Source organism: Botrytis porri, assembly GCF_014898465.1.
Source record: "Botrytis porri strain MUCL 3234 chromosome Unknown BPOR_003, whole genome shotgun sequence".
NCBI classification, from domain to species: domain Eukaryota; kingdom Fungi; phylum Ascomycota; class Leotiomycetes; order Helotiales; family Sclerotiniaceae; genus Botrytis; species Botrytis porri.
This window is the reverse complement of record NW_024066077.1, coordinates 2,260,042-2,280,621: the sequence shown is the minus strand read 5'-3', so window position 1 is coordinate 2,280,621 and position 20,580 is coordinate 2,260,042. Positions and strand designations below refer to the sequence as shown.

General features: G+C 43.1%; 8 protein-coding genes across 8 annotated transcripts; 4 read left to right on the top strand and 4 right to left on the bottom strand.

Moving 5' to 3' along the window:
• Positions 1 to 1,721: 1,721 nt before the first annotated feature.
• On the bottom strand, positions 1,722 to 5,204 carry EAF01_002753 (uncharacterized protein; the record flags this gene model as incomplete). The annotated part of the gene is made up of 1 exon (XM_038911007.1): positions 1,722 to 5,204. The coding sequence occupies one exon, from the start codon at positions 5,202 to 5,204 to the stop codon at positions 1,722 to 1,724; it is 3,483 nt and encodes a 1,160-aa protein (XP_038773929.1).
• A 1,840-nt stretch (positions 5,205 to 7,044) lies between these two features.
• EAF01_002752 (uncharacterized protein) lies at positions 7,045 to 7,984 on the top strand (the record flags this gene model as incomplete). The annotated part of the gene is made up of 2 exons (XM_038911006.1): positions 7,045 to 7,077; positions 7,139 to 7,984. The coding sequence occupies 2 exons, from the start codon at positions 7,045 to 7,047 to the stop codon at positions 7,982 to 7,984; spliced, it is 879 nt and encodes a 292-aa protein (XP_038773928.1).
• A 782-nt stretch (positions 7,985 to 8,766) lies between these two features.
• Positions 8,767 to 10,006, bottom strand: EAF01_002751 (uncharacterized protein; the record flags this gene model as incomplete). Its single annotated transcript, XM_038911005.1, has 3 exons — positions 8,767 to 9,003; positions 9,059 to 9,800; positions 9,849 to 10,006. The coding sequence occupies 3 exons, from the start codon at positions 10,004 to 10,006 to the stop codon at positions 8,767 to 8,769; spliced, it is 1,137 nt and encodes a 378-aa protein (XP_038773927.1).
• A 586-nt stretch (positions 10,007 to 10,592) lies between these two features.
• Positions 10,593 to 11,116, top strand: EAF01_002750 (uncharacterized protein; the record flags this gene model as incomplete). Its single annotated transcript, XM_038911004.1, has 3 exons — positions 10,593 to 10,688; positions 10,753 to 10,827; positions 10,910 to 11,116. 3 exons carry the CDS (start codon positions 10,593 to 10,595, stop codon positions 11,114 to 11,116), a joined length of 378 nt encoding a protein of 125 aa, XP_038773926.1.
• Positions 11,117 to 11,867: 751 nt separating this feature from the next.
• Positions 11,868 to 13,306, bottom strand: EAF01_002749 (uncharacterized protein). Its single transcript, XM_038911003.1, has 4 exons — positions 13,102 to 13,306; positions 12,701 to 12,894; positions 12,277 to 12,609; positions 11,868 to 12,212 (listed from the first exon to the last, which is right to left on the bottom strand). Exons 2-4 carry the CDS (start codon positions 12,811 to 12,813, stop codon positions 12,110 to 12,112), a joined length of 549 nt encoding a protein of 182 aa, XP_038773925.1. The 5' UTR covers positions 12,814 to 12,894; positions 13,102 to 13,306; the 3' UTR covers positions 11,868 to 12,109.
• Positions 13,271 to 15,827, top strand: EAF01_002748 (uncharacterized protein). The gene is made up of 2 exons (XM_038911002.1): positions 13,271 to 13,827; positions 13,934 to 15,827. Exons 1-2 carry the CDS (start codon positions 13,736 to 13,738, stop codon positions 15,456 to 15,458), a joined length of 1,617 nt encoding a protein of 538 aa, XP_038773924.1. The 5' UTR covers positions 13,271 to 13,735; the 3' UTR covers positions 15,459 to 15,827.
• A 581-nt stretch (positions 15,828 to 16,408) lies between these two features.
• On the bottom strand, positions 16,409 to 17,026 carry EAF01_002747 (uncharacterized protein; the record flags this gene model as incomplete). Its single annotated transcript, XM_038911001.1, has 2 exons — positions 16,409 to 16,866; positions 17,008 to 17,026. The coding sequence occupies 2 exons, from the start codon at positions 17,024 to 17,026 to the stop codon at positions 16,409 to 16,411; spliced, it is 477 nt and encodes a 158-aa protein (XP_038773923.1).
• A 1,318-nt stretch (positions 17,027 to 18,344) lies between these two features.
• Positions 18,345 to 20,556, top strand: EAF01_002746 (uncharacterized protein; the record flags this gene model as incomplete). Its single annotated transcript, XM_038911000.1, has 4 exons — positions 18,345 to 18,387; positions 18,449 to 18,932; positions 19,009 to 19,220; positions 19,388 to 20,556. 4 exons carry the CDS (start codon positions 18,345 to 18,347, stop codon positions 20,554 to 20,556), a joined length of 1,908 nt encoding a protein of 635 aa, XP_038773922.1.
• Between the last annotated feature and the right edge of the window lie 24 nt (positions 20,557 to 20,580).

The window sequence follows — 20,580 nt, the reverse complement described above, 5'->3', positions numbered from 1 at the left end:
CACAATTAAATCATCAGAAGTGAGTCATTCTGTTGTATATAATTCAAAAGCTTTGTGATTATTATGAAGCTAGTCTTTGTGAAGACTATCTAACTTAAAGTATTGGAAATAAGCCAATACATGACAATTCTCCTGTGTATAGAGTCTAAAGCTCTCTCCTCCTCCTCTTCCTCCTCCTCTTCTATTCTTCTTTTCCCCTTAACCTTAAATTCAAAGTCAAGAATTGAATCCTTCTACAATCATCCCTTAGATCAATTAATTATTACATCAGTATGTGTACGATTTAGACAGACCTCATATCTCTCCTCTCCCTTTCCTTTTCTTTCCTTTCCCTTCTCTTCTCTATCTAACTTTCGATTCCAAACAATAGAATCAAAACTTCTTTCAATACTCCTTTACAGAAAGTATGATTTATCCGATCGAGATCTCCATCATTTACATGATCAAGTTCTACTTTGGAGATCACAAGTCAAATTAGGTTATATATTAACAATCACTCACTTACTTCAACCTCAATAAAACGGGCTTGTGGTTTAGTGGTATAATGTTCCCTTAGCATGGGAGAGGTCCGGCGTTCGATTCGCCGCTAGTCCAAATTCTTTTTGCCTTTATTTTTCATCCCCCAAATCTGCTCATCCCCCTTTTGCATCTCTCATTTTTTCCGATCATTTTATATATAATTTCAATGTCATTACAAGGATGTGAAGTTTGACTTTTTTTGGTGATGCAGTGGTCAGGAATAATCTGCCGTTGCGTGATGTGGGGTAAAAATCACTTTTGTGGGGGCGCGTGGGCTTCGCTTATAGTTTTGGGTCTCCCTCTCCTATGTATGTATCATTTTGATAATCGAATGTGTGGTGTGAGATTTTCTTTTTGGGGCGGAAATAACGATAACATGTCATCATTATATAAGATGGTTTTATATAAGATGGTTTTATATAAGATGGTTTTATATTACCAAAGTAAGGGAGATTGGAGATACAGAATCTCATGCAATCATAATTCAAAACTCCTCTCTTCAAGCCATCGTTAGCCGATTTTAACCTCAATATTTGGATTCTACTTCATGACGGGAGAGACCTTCACGTACATTATTATTTGGACGCATTTTCTAGCCCCCCCCCCCATCCCCCCTCCCCCAAAAAAAGTTTGTTGCTCGATACGGTGGAAGCGATATCACGATTTTTGTGGGCATACTTCTCGACTACAGCTTTTGAGGTGTGCTGTTTTTTAACTCATGTCTTACGAGACACCTGGTATTGGTTGCGATCTTTTGCATGTGTCGTTCACGCACATAGGGGCACATGTAGCATATTGAAAAACAATAGCATTGAGTGAAATCTCGTTTCCATCATGCTTTTCATATTGTTCATAGCTCAGGGTAATTTACACACTATATACATACTACACACTTTTTGACATCTTCCCAAAATTATCTCCATGGCCAGTTGTTCGACCTTCATTATCCACTCCTTTGAATGTTTCTTCATGTCAAATCTGTAGAATCTCAACTCAAAATCTCATGCCTCAGAATGCTCTTCTTATCCTTTGCCGAACATAAAGCACATATAATAAAATGCAACTGCTCATCCCCTCAATTCACCCATCGTACTGAGATCATTCACCTTTCTTCTTTACTCACCTCTCCTTCTCTAGTTTCTCAACCCCCCCCACCTCTCCATTCCCCAACTCGTACTATCATCCGAATCAAAAACTTCCTATCACTGACGTAATTTGGTAAAGAAAATAATCAATAATGCGACAAGACCAATAGCAATAACACACATCCAACAAGCTAACAGTAACCATGCATATCTCTTTTGTTTTAGTGCAAAAGATGAAAAATCCCCATTTGTCCACCAAACAATGATTCCATCCATTCGACCAGTTGCATACAATAATAAAATTGGAGGAAATAGATTACACAGGGCTAATACCATGATTGAGATGTCTCTCTTGCGACGAGCTTCAACAATGATATGAGCAGGGTTTTGAGACCAAGGAGATAGTTTGGGATTTTCGAATAGATGCTTCCATGTATTTCCTTTCGAATCACGAGGACTTTCACCAAGTACAGGTTGGGATTCGAAAAAACCATCGGATATTGCAGCATTTCGGATTTCCTCTAATTGACGAGGACTGTACAAATCTTGCCAGCTTGGACGCTTGGGAGGAGCAAGAGGTGATCGATAAATGAAGTCATTCGGGTTATCACTTTCAGCACCTCGATCCTTGTTGAGACGAATGGGTGTTGAAGGTTGCTTAAAAATCGGACGATTTTCGGTGTTTGAAGGTGTGTTGGTAGTAGATGCCAATAGTGCCAAAGGTCGAAGGGTATTTGTTGGATACTCCCTTGTTTTATTATTCTGAGCAGGAATTTTAGCAGGTCTGTTTGCTTGCATCAAACTAACACGCCTTGGTTCATGCTTCGAGTTCAAATGTAAATCCCTATAGAAGGCACCTGGAGGACCTTTGATGAAAGGCTTTTGACCTTGAGGCTTTGAACTACCGGTAGCCTTCAGTTCGATGTTAATCTCCTTATGTTTGCTGCTGGTACTTGATGTTGTCGCAAATAGTTCTTTCTTCGGACTAACGATCTTCTCACCAAGGGCCAACACATATTGCCACGAACTTGAACGTTTTTTGTTCAATGGTGGTATATCATCACTGGAACCACCCAAAGCAAGCCCTGGCTCCAACTCACCTGTCCAGTCAAATCTTAAGCGATCATCTACATGAGCTTTATTTCCAGAAGGGATTTGCCGACCTTGGTTTGAATTTGTAAAGTCTGCACTTTCCTCACTTGTGTGTAAGGATGGCGGAAACAACTTGAGGTTTTGGCCACGAGGTGGTTTCATCTTTGGCGGAGGAGATTTGAATGGATTGGTATGAGTTTTGAGAAGCGGTTGTGGATTGTAGTTGTAATAATTCGGAGGTGGCCGTGTCCTATTTGAATCTGCAAGATATCCATTGACCTTATGTTCTCTGAAAACAGGCAAAAACACAGGAATGTGAGTCTTCTTTAGATCTCTCTGACGATAATCTCCATAATATTCAACATTGCCTGGGTGATGTGCAATACGGTCCGACGATCCATACTCATCAATATGTAGTGGCTCCGTACTATCTGTGCCATCATCTGAATTATCTGCAATGCTACTTCCAGCTCGGTTTACAAGACCTCCCATCATCATTGGTTCGTTTGGTTTGGAACGGCCAAAAGGTCCTCCAGCACTATCTGCCACAGTTTCCCAATCTTCGGCCTCAGTAGGTGTGGTAAGTTTCTCGGACGATTCATGAGGTCGATTATTAGGGGATTCTGGAGGAGAATCTGGAAGTTTAACACTGTGACTAATCGGAATACGAACAACATTCTGATGATGAGCCGTAACCCAGTTTGGTGCAATTGCTCCACGGTCATAAAAGGCTTGCGCCTGTGCGATGAAATCTCTTTGCTCAGTACTGAGACTTCCAGAGTCAGATGGGGGTGTATCCTCGACGTTGATTTTCCGTGAGAAATTCAATCCAGACCTTTGAGGTCGAGGATGCTCATTGCGGCGCGTCAATGAAGTCGATGCGCTTTCCATACTATAGACGCTATAACCACTAGCACGACGGAGGGCTTTGCTGACTTCTCTCTCCAATGGTTGTCGCAATATAACCGGGTCCGTCCAATGAGGATCATCTCCATATACCGAAGGGTCATCTGCTGGAGAGATTATGACTGTTGGCGTGGCTTGATTCTTTGGTGTAACGAAGGGAAACGAGGGTATATGTAATTGCGTGGCGACGTCTGCTTCAGAGTCATCTACATCGGAATGTGTATCGTTAGTTCTCTGCTGCAAAACTGTTCGAGATACACCTTTAGTTGTTTGAGTGAGATCAAGTAGTTTGTGCGTGTCGCCGTAGGCAGGTTGACCGGTTCCTTGAGATGCACTTGGAGCAATTGTTGGCACGTCAAGAATTGGTATTTCGGGTAAAGTACGAGTTGGTGGCTGACTATTGGTCTCTTCGGCGACCCTAACAACTTTGCGCTGTTTGTGTATATTAAGAGCGGTGGGCAACATTTCTTTTGAATCCAGTTCCATGTTTAGGTTGAATTCGCGAATGTAGTTTTGATGATTTGAATCTTGAGTGGCAATAACTCCTCGTAGAGGGCTTTCCTCATTCATCTCTTCTTCACTATCGGTGTCAGCCCCTCTTCCGCTGGAGTGAAGATAATGATTATATATATTGCCAACAGTGCTAGTAGCTCGACGGAAATCATAGCTGTGTCTCTGAGGAGTCGTCTCGGAAGAACTCTTGCGTATTGGTGATTGAATATCTCCTGGATTTGGTATATACAAAGAATGTCGTGTCGGATTGTAAGGTTTTGTGCGTGTCAGATCACCCAAACTCCCTCCTTCATCACTACTTGACGGTAGCGAGCCCGATGGTGCTTCACCAAGAGGGGAATGATGAATAGAAAAGTCATGACCTTGGCGTTGAATGCTTGATTTGTCTCTGGCATTTCCACCATGACCTGATTGTCGAGCTGCTGGGGCAGATGGATCCTTTTCATCATTTTCCTTGACAAGCTTCATGTAACCTGAGGCTTTCTTCCCAAAAGTACCCTCTGCGATGTTGAGATTTTCTGGTGGCCACTGCGGAGCTTCATTTTCTTCATCTTTGATATCTTGAGTGATGGGTGATGATACAGTTGTAAGAGCGGTTTTTATGTTGCCAAGTGAGGGGCCAGGTTCCCCCTTGACTGTTGTTGGAAGACGTTGTGATCTCGAGCGAGGAACCGGCGTGGAATTTTCAGCATCAGACCCATAACGTCCTCCGAACAAGGCAGCAGGAGGTGGAGGAAGCGGCACGTTTTGAAGAAATGACTCGACATTGGTACCACGCTTTCTCTCTATCTTCTGGAGTGGGATTGAATCGGATCTTTCGGGTGGTTCGAAGAGATTGTGTGAAATTGCACGCCGTCCACTGAAGGTTCTTTTATTTCCTGACGTAATTGAGGAGTGAGCAGTATGCAGATCATCAAATACTGCCCTGACTGGCGTTGGTTTATTGGAAGAAGAAGAAGGAAACTCGGCTTCTTGAGAAGTTGATCTGGATCTGGGGTAATCAGATGGGTTTGGTTGTTGACGATATGGGTTCTTGGATAATTTCTTGGAAATGGGTAGGTCCGCAAACCCAACCATAGAATGAGACATTATATCAAAGAAGACTGTCTATTGACAAGCATCGATTGACAGAAATGTGGGGTTTGGTTATTCAAGTATTCACCGTGTTGATGGTACCTCGACTTGCGGCCGAATATTAACACACGATTCAGTGGAGAAAGTAGATAAACAATTCAATGTTCGGTCGAGGGGTAGCAGACTAATAAAAGAAATAATTCATGGTTTCTGATACCAAATGGAAAATGTAAATCGTGGAACGGAGAAGGTCCTGTAGTCGAAATCGCGTGTATCATTGACGATGTAAAACTCCTTGAGTTGTAGTCGGATTGAGAATGAAAGGAAATATGCGCTCTTGTCGTGTTCAATGTGTTATATAAGAGACGAGAGACTTTGCAGTAAAAGAACGAATGAAGTTGGTAGCTGCGAGTGAATCGGCCCTTAAGAGGTTGGTGGTATGATGTTGTTGATTTGTTTTTGTTGTGATGTTGATATTGTAGGTAATTCTGAAAACGCGATCGGTGCGCCGGCATAAACAAAACATATCCTTCCCAAGCGAATGAGGTGAAGAAAGATTATGAATTTCAGTTCAACCAAGCTTCACCATTATACGACCTACCTCCTACCTAGTATGCCTCTGATAAGCCACTCGATACCTCTGGCTAATACCAGGAGTGTGTGATGAAGCGATGTCAGGTAATTTAAGCGATTTATGATACAAATGAGAACTTAAGGATTGAAAATTGGAGTCATAGATTCATCGTGTGAGGGAACAGCTATTTAGTTCTCTGGATTGAGAATAACCTACCCAGTTGATATCAGGGTCCAGCATCGTTCCTTCCGTGTCAAGACTAAAAAGGAGGGAACTTCACAACCTTCCTTTCTCATACCTTGTGACTTAGCAACATTGGTGGTTTCATTTAATCGCCTATTATATATCTATTGAGTCCTAGAAATCTGTTGAGAGGCTTTACCAGATTGTGAGAAGATCTTGGAAGCTTATAATGATGATTTACTACCACGTCATTATTTCCTTACCAGATTTCTCAGACTTCTGCACAAGTTATATGGAAGCTCCTCCATCACTTGCGTCAATATCCATTCCAAGCGATCTAGAGGACTTCATCAAGCTCCGAAAACAAGCAAAGATGGTGATTTACTACTGCATCCTCGACCTCATACCAGCATCCCACGGAAGTTATTCCTACTTTCACTCTACTCAAACCACTAACTCGACAGGCGCTCTCTCCCCTTCTTAGAATATCAACACCCAGTCATGACTTGAGTAAGCTCTATGCATATCTAGATGCTCCTGCCTCATTGATCCAGCTCGGAACTTGAATGTTCTTTACATATAACCTCACCAGAAAATAGCAGGAACAGTTTACTTATACTCCTCATAAAGTATCGTCAATGAATTTAGCTCCTAGCGTAAGTTGGAATTTACAATACCATAGATTTCGAGAGTTTGGCATTGTAATTCGGGTTTGGACCTATTGAATGTTGTCGTTTCCCAGTGTCATTGTCGTTGTCGTTGTCATTATCGTTGTCGTTGACGAGAATATGGAGGTGCAATAAAAGTGGGGATCGCCGTACCTTAACCATACTAGCGCCTCAAGCTTGGATAGTCTCGATTAGATAGCAAACGCTACATCTTCATCAATTCACACACTTTCACTACACAATATTACTTTGTGAACAAGACTTCTTCCTCCCGACTTCAATAAGAAATATACAGCAATTCGGTTCTCAACAGGATCGCTTCGCTTTTTTAAAACTCGAGTTGAGACAATTCCTGACTCTACAACATTCGAAGCTCTTCTTCAATAGGCAACAAGCTCACACAAACGATACCAATACTCATAAACATAAGATGGAGCAAATCAAGGCTCTGAATGCTTTAGAGGTAATGATGATTTTCGACTAGATTTAATTGAAATTGACATCAATGTACTGACTGTGACAAGCCCTTCCTAGCTCTTACTAAATCCGCGACATCACCCCGCGCTGCTATCGACCTGATCACTCGAGCGACTGATGCTCCAGGAACCTTCATATTCACCGAACTTCTCCTTACTCCCCAAATTCAAGCACTTTCTACCGCCCCTCCAGAACAAGCAGCCTATCTCTCTCTCCTCAAGATCTTCAGTTATGGCACATACGCCGACTACACTAGCGACCCATCTCTCCCCACCCTCTCCGCAGCTCAAACCCTCAAACTCCGCCAGCTCTCCTTTCTCACCCTTGCAAAGAATCCCGCCGACTTGACTTACCCCAAACTCCAATCTGCCCTCGCCCTCTCCACTCCCCGCGAACTCGAAGATCTCGTAATCAGTGCTATATATGCCGGTCTCATTACGTGTACATTGGACCCATACCATCAAGCTGTCCTTGTCTCCTCCGTCTCACCCCTCCGCGATCTTCCTCACTCCACAATCCCATCGATGCTCTCCACTCTCTCCGCCTGGTCCGCTCGTTGCACCACGACTCTCTCTTCCCTTGAATCTCAAATCGCCTCCATCAAAGCCGATGCCCAGCGCCGTCACCGCGATGAACAAGATTGGAACGCCCACGTCGAATCTCTCCTCGAGCCCACTCCTCCTACTGAAAGTCCGTCAGGACCGACTGGCGTCATGGGTAATATCCAAAGTCTCACGGGCAGAATGACGAGATCGTCTGGAAAACGCCACAACCGACTAGAGGGACAGTCTAGCGATGAGGAAATGGATGATGCGGATCCAATGGGTGGTCAGCACAAGGATACACGAAGTTCGAAGAAGAGAGGTTTTGGCGGCTTAGGATTTGGGAAGTGAGTTGTTTTGCTGTCGCAGCTTCGAGCTTGTGACCAGTAGGACTTTTCGCTGACCAATTCTTTAGCGCAGTAAACTTAGCTTCTTCGGCGCATTCAGTAAGCCCAGATGGCTCGGAAAAAGGTCCTGGTGTTCTCCGGAAGTTGTTTCCCAACATAAGATTATAGTTCCATTTGTATGGAGTTTTCTCATGTTGTGGCTGAGATATACCCCAACTCGTTTTCGGTCATGGAAGCAGGTATCAAGGATAAAACTATAAGGTGGCGTATGAAAATGGAGAAGGCAGTACATACATTTTCACATTGGTTTAGTCAGGTTGTGCGGTTTCTATATGAAAATAATCATGCATTAAATGTATGAAGGAAGAGGATATCAAAATCACACGCTATTAGCTCCCACGCGTACAAATAGACAAGTTAAGGAAAGTAACAGAAGAGAGGTGCCATCGAAAGGATCGTCGAGTCGTCCATCCTCTTTTGTAGAGACATCCAGTCTTTTTCGAGAGGAATATAAAAGCAAATAAAGTTCCCCCAAAATGATAAAAACAAATCAACTCAACGCCATCAAATCAACGTGTGATATCATCCTGCCTGTCTGCCAACCCTGTGTACAAAATCCCAAATCACACACTATGAAAGAGAAAACTTCTTCCTAGAACACCTCGCTCTATAAACAGAACTCCCAAAACTCCCTTTCTTTCCATCCCAGCTCCATGATGTGCTTTGTTTATGTTTCATGCAGTTGTTATACTTTTGCATTTAGCCTTCATCTATCAATTCTCATGTTTACAATCTCTTTCCAGGTACTAACACAAATATTAGGACTAGTGCTGCATCGGTGATAGCTGTGACCATTAGGACCATGAGTGCACGTTTGTGGAGAAGCCTCCGAACGAATGGTTCTCGAATTTTGGAGAAAGACATGAATGTGTATTCACTGTATCCTGCCAGGGCAAGAATGGGGTCGAGGGCATATTGGTGAGAACAGAGTGCATAGACACCAATGGTGAAGGGAAGGAGAACCTGAGATCATGTTAGTACGGAGATAAAGAGTATAAAAATAGTGCGAGATACGTACCCAAACACGAGTATGGTGGGGATAGTTGAGGAAGATTAGAATGAATCCAACCCAGAATGCGGCAAACATTGAGAGTAAGCCAACAATTAATCTCAACATCATTGAAGGGGGGACTAAGTTGCCTAAAGCCTTCATTCTTAAGAAGCCTGGGAAAGCATCCCTTTCCATTGCTTGGAAAACATAGTCCTTGGCTGCATCGAACACTTCCGGATCGTCGCGTCCCCTTTCTTCAATAGAAATGGTAATATCTTGGGTGATGGCGTGTGGAAGAATGATCTCACGTTCGGCACCTGGAAGGAGGAAAGTATAAAGAATCTTCTCAGCAGAAGCTCGGATGTCGGCTCTCGCGACAGTGTGTGCAGGAGAGTTTGAATCTGACGTCAAATCCATAGGGCTACTCATGAAACTTGGTCTAGGCCTTTCACTAGACATATTTCCCAGATTGTGACCAGAAACATTGGAGCCCAAACTATGAGAAGGAGAGTGTCCATGTGGAGCAACAACCTCTCCAGTATCAGATTGTTCTCTGAGGAAGGCGGACATCTGAGCATCTTGGTTCTTCTCCTTTTCTGTAGTGAACATGGATGGCCCGGCGGGATTTGTCATGTCACCAACATTCTCAAGAACAGCAGAAGATCGTTTGGATTGAGCATCGTCGCCTTTAGGTGTACCTATCATTACAGATCGTCGCAATTCGCGAACATAGTGTCGGCATAATGACATGTGTTGAGCAACATCAAGCCTACCCTCAAGTTAGTGACTGAAGTGGACAATTAAAGACAAGACAAACCAAAAGTCAAGATAATCAACAGAGCGCTGCTGATCTCTCATATAAATATAGAAGGAGAAGAGATCCACTGGGGGTAAAGTCCTTCTACTGAGTACCTCGAATAGAGTTGGAAGCCGATTCCGATTTAGATCGGGTTGGGGGGAGTTCATTCCTGACATGGTGATAGAGAGGAGACCAGAGATAGGATGATTGGAAAGCGAAAAGGATTGAATTAAAAGGTAGTGCTCGAAATATTCGCTCTGGTTTTGCAAGGAGTTCTCAGGTGTTGTCGCAAAGTGGAAGATTGCTGTGAAGTTGTTGTTGTCCTGGTAATGAAAAGAAAGGATCGGAAAGAGCGTCGAAAGTCGGGATAAACTAAAAGAGTGGATAGGATCTGTTAAAAAACCTTAGAACCTGAGAAGAGTTTCAAGTTTGCGACGCTCAGTCCGAATTAAAATTGAAGTCATAAACGTTATGTTATCGGCGTTGCACTGAATCCATCGACAAACTGAGGTTCGTGGTTATGGCCTTATGATATTATGTAATCATTCACGAGGCATCAACAAATTATTGAACTTTTCGGTTAACTAGCGCCTTCCACACTGAAGGAATTTCGAAATTCTAAGACTGCATTATTGAAGCTTAGACAAGACAACTTTTCACGACAAATCTCGCGACGAATCCTTCAGTACGTTGATATACCTCCCGCCGAATTGATCGAAGATCGAAAATCGAAATCTCCCAATTCTAACCAATATCTCAGAAATGTCGACGACCACCAAGAAGACCGGCGGCAAGGCCCAAAGATCCGCCATCGCTGATGTTGTTGCGCGCGAGTACACCATCCACCTCCACAAGAGAGTATGTCGAAATTGCGAAAAATAGGGCGTCGAAAAGAGGCAGAAGACTGATAGTTTTAATTTAGTTACATGGTGTTTCTTTCAAGAAGCGTGCCCCAAAGGCCATCAAGGAGATTAAGGCATTCGCTACTTTGTCAATGGTATGGATTTCCATCTAGAAGGACCGGCATAGATGATACAACAAGGAAACAATACTGATGTTGGTATTTCATTAATTTATAGGGTACCACCGATGTCCGTCTCGATCCCCAATTGAACAAGAAGGTCTGGGAAGCTGGTATCAAGGGTGTTCCATTCAGACTCCGCGTACGAATCTCGAGAAAGCGTAACGACGAGGAGGGCGCCAAGGAGAAGTTGTACAGTTACGTCCAAGCCGTCAATGTCCAAAACCCCAAGGGTCTTCACACTGTCGTTGTTGAGGATGCATAAATGATAAAAATCAAATGGCATGGGGGATACTTCTGGAGTTGCTGCATTTCTGCTTGCTAAGGTAGCGGAAAATGAAAAGGTCTAACTTTCGATACCTAAATGCAGTCAATTGTTGTGGGAACATTTTCATGCACTTGTGATATTGGTCTGTGCTATGAGGCTGGGAAAAGGCAGATGGGGTCTTTTTTCGGGGAGTTGGGGAAGTAATGCTCCTCCAGGTCATGCAAATGTACAGTGGAAATAGTGTGAGGTTACTTTTGGGCCATCGAAGCATGCAAACAAGTGATGCATCAGAACACCCTTCGACATGATTTCTGCAAGCTTTGCAGTTCCCATATTTCATTGAGCATAGGAATCTTCAAATCTTGATACCACATTGCCAGACTCTCCTGCAGAATGTCTGAATGTTTGTTTCTTGTTTCGTTCCACCACGCATCATTTATAGCCCACAGCGATATTTTACTACGTTTGCGACATTGAACGATAGTAAGGGACCCCGGAAACCAATAAATGAGTTGCTCATGTAAAACCAATCAGGCCATGGCCAGTGAATGATTAGTTGAAGGATTGGGTTCACAATTAAGGATAAGAATACCACTTTGGACAGTGACCTAGGTAGGTCCATTTGGAATGTTTCCCTATCGCTACGCCCTTTCGTAAAAAGCGACTATTAGACTAGGCCAAAATTGCCAGTTGGAAATAGATTGCATGAAGTAAGTCTCACGTCATAAGTCATGCATATCAAGTAGAGTTCAAAAATATTTAACAATGCGTTCATTTGTTATGTTTTTGCTTGAAGGTCCAAAATAAGAATACAACCTTCGAAGTCCCAATAGGACTACGCCCTCCTGTACTATCCTGAGAATGTAGCAATAACCCAATGCCCGAGCCGAGACATAGACTAAGGTCCATCATGCACAATCTCCAATTCATAAACATATTGACGCCGGGTATCTGAATGACGATGTTTTCTACTCCTCCTTCCCCAAAAACCTATTCGTCATCAATGTCTTGGTGACGACCATTAACTTTCTTCTGGAACTCCTCAGGGTTCTTGTCCCACAACTCTGCGGCTTCGCCGTTCAATGGTGATGCACTGTTGATGTATATTAGCCATGATCTTATACTCATTCACTCATGTCGAGGTTCATCAAACATACTTATTAGGTTCGCCCAAGAGACTTTGCAAACTCAACAACACCGTTTGAATATTATACGCGGCGGTCCACTTATCCTTCAAAATATCCAAGCAAATTCTACCCGAGAAATCGACATTGGGATGATAGATAGGAGTCTTGAAGAGAACGGTTGGTGGTGCATAGGGATAGTTGGATGGAAACGCAAAAGACAACTTAAATTTCTTCGATGCATATGGGGTATCATCTGGTCCATCGATTGTCGCGGTCCAGGAAAGAAGATTGCCATCTGCAGAAGGGAACGCGGAGATACCAGGAGCGGCAGAGGTCATGAGTTGCATTAATTCGGTTTGGAGACTGGAGTGATAGAATGAGGGATTAGTATTGGATTTTTGGAATGCAGATTGGGAAATGGGAAGCGGTCGGGGTATGTAAGGGGAGAACAAACCGTTTGGTGGTACTCTGAGCATCGGGACCTTTACGAGGAGCAAGTTTGGCGGCTTGAGCAGGTGGTACGTCGCCTGGGGAAGTGTTCTGTGTATCCTCCATAGCGTAATTCATGATGATCAACTTTTGTGAGGAGGAATAGGAATAGGAAAAGGAAATGCAATCCAATTAATAAGTAAGTGAAGGATTTTGCAACTAAGAAATTGAACAGTAAGTAATAAGTAGGTACTAGGTAGTGTAAGAGAGAGACAGAAACGGACAAAGGTGGTTTAGTCGATGGGGAATGTATAAAAAGAAATGCCAATCTGAAAGCAATTGGCAATTGTGTGGAAAGAAGCAAACGGTAGATAGGGAGGGAATTCTGGAAGAAGAGAAGAGGAACAAAGAAATTGTTTTGGGAACCTTTTGGGACTTTTTTCGAATTGTATTTTTTTGGAGTATATGTGTGGTGAATGTACAAAAGTGTGGTGATGTGATGTGATGTGAAGTGAAGGGAGATATGAGAAAGTGTGTTTATTATGTACTCGTAGGCAAGAAAGGTTTGATGTGAAATAAAGATGATTTGTTTATTTCGACCTTCTCTTTTTTTTTTTAGGCAGGGTAGCCATAGAAACGCGAACGGACTGTATTAAAGTCTTTTAAAGTCTTTATTAGTACGAGTTCTGCCCTCTCCATTACCTGTCTAGTAAGCAGTCACCAATGTTCATTGAAACCCAGACGTGCTTCATGCATTCAGATACTGTCTGTAATAATAATAATTTGATTGGTTTATAAGAAAACGGTCAATAGTTGGAATAGTTTGGGACTCACAATAGTTCACAATAATTCACAATATTCCCACTTCTGAAATACTTATTAATTGGTTAAGTTTCTACTCTAGTTCCTATTCTCCCAAGGTTCTTCCATTGGCACCCACGTAGCTTCATTCGTTTTCTCTCTATCCATCCGTGTTGAATCAAGTGGTGGGGTTTGGAAAGACATCCATCCCGCGTCGTTCGTCCATTTTTTTAACGTCGTTCTTCTCAATCTAAAAGTTATGGCAATGCAGATGTCACAGATGGACCCGCTGCCCCGCGACCTACCTTTTCGCATCATTTCGAAAACAATAGGTCGCGGTGCCTATGCATCGTAAGTCGACAATTATTACAATACCAGCTTGGTCGTCTTTGCTATACTCGGAATTATAATATATATATACATATAAATGTATCTGTGTGTGCTAATACCTACGTAGAATCAAGAAAGCCATCCCTCCAACTGATTCCACCCCAGTGTTCGCAGTCAAATTCATACATAAAGCTTATGCAGTCAAACATGGCCGCATTTCTTCGAAGCAAATCGCAATGGAGGTTTCACTGCATTCCCATATTGGACGACATCCAAATATCATAGAGTGGTTTGCCACAGGCGAAGATGCGGTTTGGAAGTGGATTGCTATGGAGTATGCAGAGGGAGGAGACTTATTCGACAAAATCGAAGCAGATGTTGGGGTCAAAGAAGACATTGCGCATTTCTACTTTACACAATTGATAGGGGGAGTAAATTACATGCATCAAAAAGGTGTGGGGCATCGAGATATCAAGCCTGAGAATATATTACTTTCGAGTAGTGGCGATTTGAAGATTGCGGATTTTGGATTGGCAACACTGTTTGAATATAACGGAGCGAGAAAACTTAGTACGACTATGTGTGGTAGTCCTCCATACATTGCACCGGAAGTCGTCTCTTGCTCTAGGAGTACTCAGACCAAGGTGAAGGGTGCAGGATATGCTGCAAACATGGTGGATATTTGGTCATGCGGGGTCGTTTTATTTGTTCTCTTGGTGGGAAATACACCTTGGGATCAACCTACGTCTGAAAGCTGGGAATTCGATGAATACGTAAAATCCAACGGACGAAGTTCAGATGAATTATGGCGAAGATTACCGAGTTCAGTTCTATCATTACTGAGAGGTATGATGAATGTCGATGTATCCAAACGCTTTAACTTTGAGCACATCAAACGCCATCCATGGTATACACGTAAGAATCCACTTCTCACCACAGATGGTAAGATGAGCGATCCTCTGAGTCTTGCTACACAGATGTTAGCAAATCTTCGTATCGACTTCAAGCAAAAGCCAAGTGCATCACAGCTTAGTCAAGATGCAATGCAACTCGATAGTCATAACTTTGCATTCACACAACCAGAAGCTCCAGTCATGGATATGCAATTTGACTGGGAACGACCACCCCGTGTATTGCCCACATCTCAACCCGCCGAGACGACCTATAATTTCCAACTTCCATCACCAGTGGCTTCGAATCATGGAGATGCCACACTCGCGGACGAACCTTCCATGTCTCAATTTTCATCCAATCCTACCGTCTCCCTTCGTCTCACACAACATGCTCGTCAATTCCAAGATATTCTCCCGAATTACTCGCTTACGCGCTTCTTTTCTCGTCTCCCCGTTCCTCAGTTGCTGACTCTTCTTTCTGAATCTTTGCATGCGATGAATATACCAGTACCACCCTTGGCACAGTTGCAAAGTACTCAATTGCATGCAGCTTGGATCAAGGTACGAGCGGTAGATAGTAGAAGATGTGGGATGAATGGAGAAATCGTCTTGGATTCTTATGAGACGGAAGAGATTGAGTTGGTGGAGGTGAGATTTGTGAAGGTCAAGGGAGACCCGTTGGAGTGGAGAAGATTCTTTAAGAGAGTGGTGGTGGCGTGTAAGGAGGGAGTTTACATACCCGATATTGAAGATGTATAGGAGTGTGAAGTTGAAGGTGAAGGTGGTTCTGGAGTATGGTTGGATGTTTGGATGGTTGGATAGGTTGGATAGGAAATGGAGGTACTCACGAGCTATGATATGATAACTGGATTATAGGATGGGAGAAGCTGATCAAGGTTGGGATTTGGATAACCTGATAGTAGGTTAAGAAAGGAAAGGAAAGGAACACAGACCACCCATGATATCCCATTTGAAGCGAAACGAAACGATGATGATGACTTTACGTAGGTACTTAGGTGGATAGATTCTTAGTACATATTTTTTCTCTATTAAAGTAGTTAATGTTAATTTTGACTTTTCTTTTTTAATATACCTGCGTTCTGTTTGGTTTGATAGTTGATGTTGTAGAAGATTATCTGAGATCGAAGGAAAGAATTGGGGGAGGATTGAGGGGTGGGAGAGATGAGAACCTGTGGAATTGGTTTGATTGGAGAGAAGGGTTCGGGGGGGGGATGGGGATGGGAATGGGAATGGATTTATATTGGTATGATTCTTAATGTTGATGTATATATTTATATTGTCGGGACTACTTCTCTTCCGGAGAGCTGGTTCGGATGTTATGAGGAGTTTACGATAGTCAGGGCTTGGGAGTGTGTTATTGTGAGTATCGACTTGTAATTTGGGTTGGTCATGCGGTGTGATGTGTGGTCTGATGTATGATTCGAAGAGAGGGAAGAGGGAAGAGGAGAGTGGATTGTTTATGTTTTATATTTTGTTTCATATTTTTTTGGTTATATTGGGGGAGATTATTTTTCGGTTGAGAACTAAATAGCTGAAAGACTCAAACGATTAATGAGGAAGGAGATTGCGAGATCAAAGAAAGAAGGTACTAGATAGAACTTGCAAAAATCAAGAGCTAAATCGAAAACTCAGATACTGAAACCCTCAACTCCCTCGCCCTTACAATCCCCTAATCCCAGCTCCCTCCCTCACAGAATCTCACACACCCTCGCCAGCTGCTCCGAAAGAAAAACCGATCCCACCACTGCACACCCGCGCAAAACCGCTGCCCTGCGCTCGATTTCCTGTTGAAGACGAAAATGGTGCGAATTATTTTCTTGGATGCGCTCGGCTAGCTCGTTGAGTACTTGGGTGCCCTGGGCGAAGATTTGTTGGGCGTCGCGTTCTCGGCCGGGGAGCTGCGCGATGCGGATTTCGGAGGTCATGAGCTCGCCGAGGAGGTCGAAGATTTGGTTGAGGTATTCGTTGATGCGGGGGTGTCGGGCATGGTTGTGGGTTTTGGGAGGGGGGTTTGTTGTGGTGGTTCTGGGCTGGAGTGGAGAACTGGGAGTAGCTGGGAGGGAGAGAAGAGAATGGGATTGTGGTGGTGAGGGAGTGGGTTTATGAAGTGTGTAGTGTAGGTAGTACGGCACTTCATATGGGTTTACTATATGAACCGTATTAGCTAGCACAGACTGCTTCAAGTTCAGACTTTCATTTCTGAATTTGGTCTTGTAATTGATCGGAATTGATGGTACGTGAATGATGGGCGAAAAACGGTATGTTTTTGAAAGAAGCGTTTACTTACAATACTGAATTTTCCTCATAGTGAAAAACAAGAAATTTTGGACCTCGAAGGGCAATGTGAAATTGGGTATCGCCCCTCTAGGAGAATGTCAAAAATGGCAAGATTGAAAGGCCCTCTCGAAATAACAAGATCAATGCCCTCGCACAACATCTTCAGAACAGGTTTCTTTTGAAGCATTGCCAGCCTTCCTCTATCAGTAGCTTGAAAAGACAAATATTTTTCTCTGTAATATGCAAAATCATCGAACCTCTCTGACATCCATAGTCTAGCATTCTGATTGATACAATATTGAAGTCAAATACCAATACGCGACGTGATTTCGGTTATTGAACGAGATCGCTAAAAATGATGCATAGAATATGCAAAGGATCTGTCGGTAGGTAGTTAAGCAAGCACCACGCAGGACCTTGTCCGAAACAGGTAATGAGTTCTTAAATTACTAGAACAGACCAAGAGAACGAGAAACTTCATCACTGCTTTGACCGAGATGAGATAAAAAGGCATATTTCAGAGTATTCCTCACTTCTCAGCAGTTGATGCATAGCACATAAGACCTGTATAACTGCAGTAGAATGAAAAAAGACTACAAGCAAGCAATGACTTGTTAGACAAATTGATAACGCCTGACAGATATTGCCAAGATCCCCCTGTAACATTTGAGCAATCTAGATATTCGACAGTACCCAATACATGCAACAACCTCTATACAGCTGACCGTGAGATCAATTTGATACGAAAATAAAGTCCTCGAATGGACTTCTTAGTGCTTATTCGCTAAACTCTTTCAAGTTCGGCTGTCTAAAGAAATGATGAAGTTCGAATCAGCAGGATCATCATCATGTGCTTCTACTCCAATGCTGCTATTCTAATGGAGGTACCAGCCTACGATGAAAGAATGACAAAGGGCTCGGCATGGAGGATCAACATCATGGCTTCCGAATACAATGAAAAGATGTGTGATCTTCCAGATAAAATTGTGTAGCTTCAAGATGATGGTTGCGTTTCCATATCCAAGTGTTCTATCACGTGATGGAAAATAGCCCACCCGATGAAGAAGTTAATAGTTAATTAATACGAAAACATTCATTTGGCGGGGGCTCGAGAGGTCTATTTCGTGCACAGATCATTCATCGACCCTTGCATAATCGGCCTTATCGGATCGGCTAGAAGCTCAGATCCCATTGATGATTGATTGATTATCATCTCCATGTCAATCAAGGTCAGTCTTTCAATGTTTAACATTCTTTTCACATTGCTTCTTTCAATATAAATATCGACTGCTTAAAATTAATTATTGAATCAAAAAGAAAAACAAAAAGAAAAAAAGAAAGTCCACAATGGATCATCTTCCTTCAGAGATAGTTCTGAATATCACTTCATGTGAATTGTCTCTTCCGTCCTCTTGATGAGAATCGAATGCTAACATGATTCATTCTTATAGATCTAGAACCTTCAGACATCGTCAAACTGCAATTTGTTTCCAAACGATACCTGGAATTAGGTCGCGACAATACACTCTGGCGAGAGCAATGTTTTACCCATTCTTCCTTTCTCGAAAGGCTTCGCAGACGTCAGGAATTAATATCCACAGAAACAGAGGACAATTCAGGTATGCGCGATTTAGCCATAGCTCTTGCTACGAACAATGGAACAGGCGACTCGAGACTACATAAAGCTCGCCATGAAGCTCGCGACCTCAAAGTTCAATCCATTGAACGGGTCAGAATATTGGCGAACTGGGATCCAAGTTATCCGAATGAGAGGGTTAAGTGGTATGATGAGTACATAGCGAGAAATGCGCCAATTTCAACAAGTTGGGTGCAACAGCCTCGTCATCGCGAAAGTGCTGGTCATGAACATTTGGAGGTACGAGGAATGGCGTTGTACACACCTATGGGAGAAACTAAAACCACTATGGTGGTTGCGTAAGTTTTGTTCAAGCTCCTCGTTGGCATATATATACACTATGAGACAAGAGATGTACTAAATGACATGCCATAGACCTCTTGATGATGGTTCCATTTGTATCTGGGATATCAGTCCTGATGCCCCCAAAAAGGGCAGCATTATTGCAAGAAGCAAGTCGGGGATTTTGTCCGTGGATGAGAATCCAAAAGATCTCAGGTCAAGATCGAAGATGATAAGTACAGGTGTCACAGAATGTATTAGTGTTGACAGTACTTTAAATAGAGCCTATGTTGCTGTTCAAAGTGGTATGTAAGACTTACCCTCTGAAAGCTACAGTACCTTGGAGCAACACTTCGATTACTTGAAATGGTGATCTGATGACAAGGATTCTTGATCATACAACCTCATGTTAAAACTATCTGGGAGACGAAGTCCATTGCCCTTCTTCCAATAGCTACTGACATTCCTACAGGTCTTGTTGAAGTTGATCTTGAGACCTTACAGACAGTAAATCATGAAAGATATCCGTTTTCTATCACTGCTCTTTCCGAGGCAAAACATCCAACACCTCTCACTGTGGGAACCAATCTATCTCTCTACCTTCATGATTCTCGTCAAAGAACAAATCTTGGATCGTCCAGCCAGGCTGAGCGACTTGATTCTTTTAGCAGCACATCTGGCTCTGCTAGCGATCATTTTAGTTTCAAAAGCTTGCTAGATCCAGAACCAAGCGCCGAGTACGCCCATCTGTACCAACCGGGCCCGCTCAGTATTGTTCATTTACCCAGTGCAGGAAGCGAATGGAATGGTAATGGAGATATATACGTTGCTGGTCGATTTCCTAGCATTCTAAATTATGATCGTAGAAATTTCCCTAAGCTCCGCGGAACGATTCATTCTGGCGCACGCTTATCTCAGATTGCTAGTCTTCCATATCCTTTTGCTTCAATGGAGAAAGACCTCGCCCGTCGGGGTGAATTGTCTGTCGAGCAAGCATGGCAAGCAAAGACAAGACCAGGGAAAACGTTGATTGCGTGCGGTGAGTATAACAGTAAAGGCTCTTTAGAGATGTACGGTCTATCACCTGACCCGAATCTCTCCAATATATCTTCCCAATTTTCTGCCGGGCGTCTGCAAGAATCTACCATGAAGAATCGTCAAACATCATCCAGCTCAAAACTCTTATCTGTTGCCAATCATGGTACCCGCATTGTTGTTTCTGATGGTGGAGGCAATCTGAAATGGTTTGAGAGGGATGGATTTACAGAATCACGAAGATGGAACATTGCTCGCGATTCTGTTGCAGCCCCGAGGGGCATATTTGGCACATTGGGCGATTCTTACATGGATTCTGGATCTGGAGACATTGCGCTTAAGATTTTGACAACTGACTCTGGGCTCCATGATCGATCGGTCAACGACAATGATCTTGTTCTGTGGACGGGAGACAAAATAGGGCTATTGAATTTCTCTAACAAACCTGGGTTCACGGCCGACTCTTTCGAAGAATCCCCCAAGACTGCTAAGGAGGCTCTGCGGGAAAAGGAAGAACACACCCATTCAGAAACTATGAGAAGAGCATTGGAGATGCAGGCGAACGAGGTCAGGTACGTGAGAGGTTTAGGAATGGGATTTGTGTAACTTCTTTAGCTGGTTACTCTCCCC